The 7,602-nt window shown below is 51.8% G+C and overlaps 1 protein-coding gene across 1 annotated transcript; it reads left to right on the top strand.

Annotated features, from left to right (window-relative positions):
• Positions 1-443: 443 nt before the first annotated feature.
• On the top strand, positions 444-7,003 carry LOC102702960 (probable mixed-linked glucan synthase 6). Its single transcript, XM_040526568.1, has 3 exons — positions 444-1,144; positions 3,352-4,096; positions 4,646-7,003. The coding sequence occupies exons 1-3, from the start codon at positions 825-827 to the stop codon at positions 6,440-6,442; spliced, it is 2,862 nt and encodes a 953-aa protein (XP_040382502.1). The 5' UTR covers positions 444-824; the 3' UTR covers positions 6,443-7,003.
• The last annotated feature ends 599 nt before the right edge of the window (positions 7,004-7,602 follow it).

Raw genomic sequence — 7,602 nt, 5'->3', positions numbered from 1 at the left:
ATAATAATTTAAAAAAACTCCTAAGTGCATAACAAAACAAACTAATCATCACTCCACTTTATTCTATTATTCCCCTCCTCCTCCTCCTCCTCTTCCCTTGATTACATATAGTTTTACATTAGACTAGTGATCAAATCATAGAAAGAAATCAGCACATCTTGTGGGATGCTAGTACCAAAATAAAAGAAAATTACAAAAAAAAAACCTTAAAAGATTAAAATGTGTTGGCTAGCTAAGTTTTATGCCATAATCACATGGCATGAGGAGGAATATGAGTGGAAGCAACCTGGTAGGTGGGTGCCCCCATATGGCCCCTCTCATGCATATGTGCATCACACAAGCATACATTGTTTTGCTTGCTTGTATGCCACCACCTACATGTATGTACACACACAGCTCATCACCTACAACACACACATACCCCCAAAAGAAGAAAAAAAAAGATAGAGAGAGAGAAAAAGGAGATTAACACCACGTTAATGCTAATCACTTTGTGTTTGACACCTGATTAGCTCATATAAATCCATATGCCCAGCCAGCCTTACCTATACCCCGACCGACACTAGCTTGCAAATTCCGGCCCTTAATTTCTATATATCCCCCCACGTACTTTGCTCGCCATTTCCCACATCTTCTTCTCCACCTCCTCCACCATTGCTCCCACCACCTCCACACCTCTCCCCCTCTATCTCTACCTCTCTATCTCTGCTAGCTTCTTCGTCGTTGCCGTTCTTGGCGTCCGGCGAGGAGAGGGGGGTAGCTTTGCCTTGCCTTGAGGGGAGAGGCAAGGGCATTGCTGCGAGCGAGGTAGCTGGTGCGCGGCCATGGCGCCAGCGGTGGCCGGAGGCGGGAGGAGGGGCAACAATGAGGGCGGTGGCGGCGCCTGCGTCTGCGGGTTCCCGGTGTGCGCGTGCGCCGGGGCGGCGGCGGTGGCCTCCGCCGCGTCGTCCGCCGACATGGACATCGTGGCGGCCTCCGCCACGGCCGGCCAGATCGGCGCCGTCAACGACGACAGCTGGGTGGCCGTCGACCTCAGCGACAGCGACGACGTCCACGGCGCCGCCGGCGGCGTCCAGGACGCCCTCGACGACCGCCCCGTCTTCCGTACCGAGAAGATCAAGGGCGTCCTCCTCCACCCCTACCGGTAAGCACCTCAGCCTCTCTCTCTCTCTCTCACTCCTCCATTGCTGCACTCTTCCAGCTCCAACTAATTAACCGTTTCTTTTCCAAAAAAACCATAAAAAAACCAACAACTAATTAACCGTCTCTTCCACAATTAAGTAGCTCAATAACTAATTTAGTCGGTGTTAATAATAATAATAAAACATAATTACAACAGCAAGCTAGTTTAATTTCTACCAGCTTTAGCAGGAAGAGTGCAAACCGGGTCTGGTTAATTATTACTGTGGGCGAGGGGAGCAGCAGTGCAGTAAATTAAATCCGGTTTAAATCCGAGGAGACAAGTGCACGTTAGAGTCTGGGCCAATGGGGACGCGCCACGTAGCGATTTTTTTTTTTGCTGCTCGAGTCGGACCAAAAATAGCGCGTCCCGTCCCGTGGATGGAGCCTGTCGCATTGCCGCCCTGAGCCACTGTACGGTGGGCCCACGCGGGGGGAAGTTAATCGTTGCGACTCACTGGCGTGTGGGCCCGCCATCCAGCTGGCTGCTCATAAAAAAATTCGATTAATGATGCATCAGTAAAATTTACTCCTAGGAGGATGAGACTCACTGTACTGCTAGTTGTGTTTTTAACTAGTTTAGGGGTGGTCGATTTACTTACTGTTTGGGGGATTGGGTGGGTGTAGATTCGGGCAAATTTTAACCGGAAATGGGGGGAATCCGAGGTGAATTCAGTTGTGTTTTGCCGTGGAGAGGCAGGCAGGATGCATGGCTTGCATGTGAATCCAAGCAAACACCATTGAATGAAAAGCCTTCTTGCCTTTCCCTGCAGTTTTTGGTTTGGAGAGGGTTAGTAAAGAAGGTAATCTTTTTGGCACCGTAGGGGAAAGAGAATAAAAGAAGCTGCTTTTTTTAGGTGAAAAGACTTAAAAAGAGTGGTGAGTTTAGGCTGTTCTAGATGATGGAGCTGTAGTGCTCCTTGTGTGGATTTAGCCAAGGAAATGATTGGAATGCTGTTTTTTTTTTCTTTTGGGGTGTGTAGTGGTAAAGAAAGAGGAGAAAAAGACTAGCATATCATAAAGTGATAGAGAGAAAAAAAATAAAGCTTTAGTGCAAAAGATGAAATGTGTGTTTGTGTAGGAGGGGTCAGGGTTGCACTAACAAGAGCCATGAATGAAAAGAGAGTACATTTTAGTAGTAGCAGTAGTAGTACGAAATTACAGCTGGATAGCTTGGTCTTGATGCACTTGTGTAATAATTATATTTAGTTCCATCAGGTCCACAAAAAAAAGTACATAATCTTGGCCACAAAATTAGTTAGTTACAGAAAATGCATAATTTTTTTTACTCTAGTGTATTATTGTGAGCACTCGAGAGAAAACACTTGCACTAGTTTAGGAGGGGGAGAAGGTTCCAATCCTTTCCTCTTTTTGGAACCAATACAACTAGAACAGCAACCAACTTTTCTCCTCTCCCATAGAAAGAAAGAGAGAGATGGAAGTGGCAAAAAAAAGAATTAAAGAAAATAAGAGAGATAGAGAGAGAGGGGGGAGAAACAAGTCCATGCAAGCATGATGCAGCAACGAATCTAGGGGAGCACTGGCGTGGGGCCCACCCACGGTGGCTGGCTGGCGCTTTCAATGCGCCCCTAGGTGGGGCCCACGGACAGACAGCCGCATGTCGGTGCCCCGCGCGCAACGAGGCCGTGACCGCCAGCTCACCTCCCCCTCCCCCTCCATTTGACTGCCAGCTGTCGCCCCCCGCACTCCTCGCTGTCACATGATTGGCTCCTCTCCCCTACCCTTTTGTTTTTATTTACCATCCATACTTTTCTTAAAAAAATACAAATACAAATTGTAAATAAATAAATATATACAAATTGTATATGAAGAGGATTGATAGATAGATATATAGATAAATTAAAAGTGGCGACAGTTTTCTCCTCCTCCTCATGCTGGGCTCGCATTGTAGCAGTAATCAGCTGTGCCTAACATGGTCCATGTTCCCCCAATAATTGCGCCTCCATCGTGCCCGTGCATATCATATCATATGCACCTCCAATCATTATTGCTCTTCTTTAATTACCCGCAATTTTACCTGTCCAACCAACCAACCACAATTAGATTATAAATATATTATTACTATCTGAGTAGAGTAATTAATTGTTACTATTAGCAAGTGATCGATGTGGTTAATTAATGGTGCAATTGGACGGCCATGGATGGGTGCAGGGTGCTGATCTTCGTGAGGCTGATCGCGTTCACGCTGTTCGTGATATGGCGTATCGAGCACAAGAACCCCGACGCCATGTGGCTGTGGGTGACGTCGATCGCCGGCGAGTTCTGGTTCGGCTTCTCGTGGCTGCTCGACCAGCTCCCCAAGCTGAACCCGATCAACCGCGTGCCCGACCTCGCAGTGCTCCGCCGCCGCTTCGACCACCCCGACGGGACGTCGTCGCTGCCGGGGCTGGACGTGTTCGTCACCACGGCGGACCCCATCAAGGAGCCCATCCTATCGACGGCCAACTCCATCCTCTCCATCCTCGCCGCCGACTACCCCGTGGAGCGCAACACCTGCTACCTCTCCGACGACTCCGGGATGCTGCTCACCTACGAGGCCATGGCGGAGGCGGCCAAGTTCGCGACGCTGTGGGTGCCATTCTGCCGGAAGCACGCCATCGAGCCGCGGGGCCCCGAGAGCTACTTCGAGCTCAAGTCCCACCCCTACATGGGGAGGGCGCAGGAGGAGTTTGTCAACGACCGCCGCCGCGTCCGCAAGGAGTACGACGACTTCAAGGCCCGCATCAACGCCCTCGAGCACGACATCAAGCAGCGCTCCGACTCCTACAACGCCGCCGCCGGCCTCAAGGACGGCGAGCCCCTCGCCACCTGGACCTCCGACGGCTCCCAGTGGGACGGCACCTGGATCGAGCCCTCCGAGAACCACCGCAAGGGCGACCACGCCGGCATCGTCCTGGTAATCACTCTCCTAATTACTTCTCTCTTCTTAATCTTAATCATTATTGTTATCTTGGGATTGGATGGGCTAGTTAGTTAGTGATCACTTGTCAGTGGCACTGTGTTCGTGTGTGGGATTTTGACGGAATTGACGTGGTGATAGTCAAGGGCGCAACCACCACGCACGCACTAATTGCACATTAGCAGCATGCAGCAGGGCTGTCTGAACGAGATGCTAGTAGCAGTGGTTGGGGTGGTCCTTTCCACCCAGACAGCACCACTAGTGCAATCACTATTAATTATTAATTAAATCCACTAATCAACGTCACCTCCATCTCTTCTGTTGTTAATCACCGCTTCCCATTGATTGCTTGGTTACTCACTGTTAGTGGCAGTAACTATTACCTGTACATATAGTTAATTAGTTAGTTAATTAAATCCACTAATCAACCTCACTTACTGTTACCTGTACATGTAGTTAGTTAGTTAACTTAACCATGATGCGGCGGTTAATAGTAGCAGTAAGTTATTTTTTTTACTGTGCAGTAAATGATTTTTGACTGTGCAGGTGTTGCTGGACCACCCGAGCCACACGAGGCAGCTGGGGCCGCCGGCGAGCGCGGAGAACCCGCTGGACTTCAGCGGCGTCGACGTGCGGCTGCCGATGCTGGTGTACGTGTCGCGCGAGAAGCGGCCGGGGCACAACCACCAGAAGAAGGCCGGCGCCATGAACGCGCTGACGCGCGCCTCCGCCGTGCTCTCCAACTCGCCCTTCATCCTCAACCTCGACTGCGACCACTACATCAACAACTCGCAGGCGCTCCGCGCCGGCATCTGCTTCATGCTCGGCCGCGACAGCGACACCGTCGCCTTCGTCCAGTTCCCGCAGCGCTTCGAGGGCGTCGACCCCACCGACCTGTACGCCAACCACAACCGCATCTTCTTCGACGGCACGCTGCGCGCGCTCGACGGGCTGCAGGGCCCCATCTACGTCGGCACCGGCTGCCTCTTCCGCCGCATCACGTTATATGGGTTCGAGCCGCCGAGGATCAACGTCGGCGGGCCCTGCTTCCCCAGCCTCGGCGGGATGTTCGCCAAGAGCAGGTACCAGAAGCCCGGGCTGGAGATGACCAAGCCTGGAGCCAAGCCGGTGGCGCCGCCGGCGGCCACGGTGGCGAAGGGGAAGCACGGGTTCCTGCCCCTGCCCAAGAAGGCGTACGGCAAGTCGGACGCGTTCGCCGACACCATCCCGCGCGCGTCGCACCCGTCGCCGTTCGCGGCGGAGGCGGCGGTGGCGAGGGACGAGGCGGCGATCGCCGAGGCCGTGGCGGTGACCGCGGCGGCGTATGAGAAGAAGACCGGGTGGGGGAGCGACCTCGGGTGGGTGTACGGCACGGTGACGGAGGACGTGGTCACCGGCTACCGGATGCACATCAAGGGGTGGCGGTCGCGCTACTGCTCCATCTACCCGCACGCGTTCATCGGCACGGCGCCGATCAACCTGACGGAGAGGCTGTTCCAGGTGCTCCGGTGGTCGACGGGGTCGCTGGAGATCTTCTTCTCCAGGAACAACCCGCTGTTCGGGAGCACGTTCCTCCACCCGCTGCAGCGCGTCGCCTACATCAACATCACCACCTACCCTTTCACGGCGCTGTTCCTCATCTTCTACACCACCGTGCCGGCGCTGTCGTTCGTCACCGGCCACTTCATCGTGCAGAGGCCGACCACCATGTTCTACGTGTACCTCGCCATCGTGCTGGGGACGCTGCTCATCCTCGCCGTCCTGGAGGTGAAGTGGGCCGGGGTCACCGTGTTCGAGTGGTTCAGGAACGGGCAGTTCTGGATGACGGCCAGCTGCTCCGCCTACCTCGCCGCCGTGCTGCAGGTGGTCACCAAGGTGGTGTTCCGGCGGGACATCTCGTTCAAGCTCACCTCCAAGCTCCCCGCCGGCGACGAGAAGAAGGACCCCTACGCCGACCTGTACGTGGTGCGGTGGACGTGGCTCATGATCACGCCCATCATCATCATCCTCGTCAACATCATCGGCTCCGCGGTCGCCTTCGCCAAGGTGCTCGACGGCGAGTGGACGCACTGGCTCAAGGTGGCCGGCGGTGTCTTCTTCAACTTCTGGGTGCTCTTCCACCTCTACCCGTTCGCCAAGGGCATCCTCGGGAAGCACGGCAAGACGCCCGTCGTCGTGCTCGTCTGGTGGGCCTTCACCTTCGTCATCACCGCCGTGCTCTACATCAACATCCCCCACATCCACGGCCCGGGTCGCCACGGCGCCGCGTCCTCCCTCCATGGCCACCACGCCGCCGCCCACAAGAAGATGCAGCTCGACCGCGTGTTCTACGGCTGGCCGTGACCTGCCCCGGCCGCCGTCGCCGGAGACGAGGAAGAAAGCACGCAAACCACCAACAAGACGACGACATCAACAACAACAAAACAACACGAGATGAGTACGTACTACAACAAACCACGCTGCAACAACACACAAACACAAAAGTTTACTGCTACCACTGAACACTGTGCATGCATTTGATCGAGCGACGCGCCAAAAATTTGAAATTTTTTTCTTCTTTTTTGTATAACCTTTATTTTTTTTTGTCCTTTTGCCCCCTCCTCTCTCTCTCTCCCCTTTTTCTTTTAGTTTTGTCCAGAAAAAAGATGGTGTTTATTTGATTTAGTTTTTTAATTACCTGTGGTAATTAATTATGTATTATACATTACTGCAAGAGGAAGAGAGGGGGGCTTACAGGTGGGGCCCGGTGGGGTGTATGATTGTACTGTACATGCTGGGAGATGTATGTATACGGAGACAAAGACAAGAGTCAGAGAGAGAGAGAGGCTGGAAGTGGGCCCGGCCGGGTGGTGGTGGTATTCTTTTAGTATATGGAAACAATAAATTTAATTTCATTATTCGTGCTTGTGACCTTTTTCTTTCTTTTCTTTTTTCAAATGTTCTTTTGTCCTGCTCTCCTGGATCTGCTATAAATCTGCACCATCACTTTGTAGGGCTAATTAATCCATCAGTGATGGTGAATGAAGGAGCTGTACATGTCCTGTCCTGTTTGTACATTATAAATAGTGGAAATTTCATTTAAACTTGTTTAGTACTACTACACTTAATTGCTGAATGTTTAGTGCTCTCTGTGATGAGTTTAGGTGCTTCTTTGGGATGATCTGTGTCCCATTTTTAAGCAATAAACAAATAAATACACGCTCAAATGTGCCATTGTATGTTTGAGACTTTGAGAGAGCATAGACAGAGAGCAAACTAGCAACCAAGTTTATCACAAGAAACAACTAGATATTTGCTCAAGGAAGAAAAAAAAAGAAACACCTAGATAGTGTGATCTATATATTCCTCATGTAATGAGTTGATGGACAATGTATATTCACTTTTGACGGATCGGCTCGTGATTGACACGAGAAAGGCAACAGATGAACGCAGCATAGAAGCTCTTTTCCATTTATACCAAATAATCCTGGTGCAATTGTAATTTGCAGGTGAATTTATCTTTT

Source organism: Oryza brachyantha, chromosome 8 (genome assembly GCF_000231095.2).
Source record: "Oryza brachyantha chromosome 8, ObraRS2, whole genome shotgun sequence".
Classification (NCBI taxonomy): Eukaryota; Viridiplantae; Streptophyta; class Magnoliopsida; order Poales; family Poaceae; genus Oryza; species Oryza brachyantha.
This window is presented reverse-complemented; position numbering and strand designations above follow the sequence as displayed.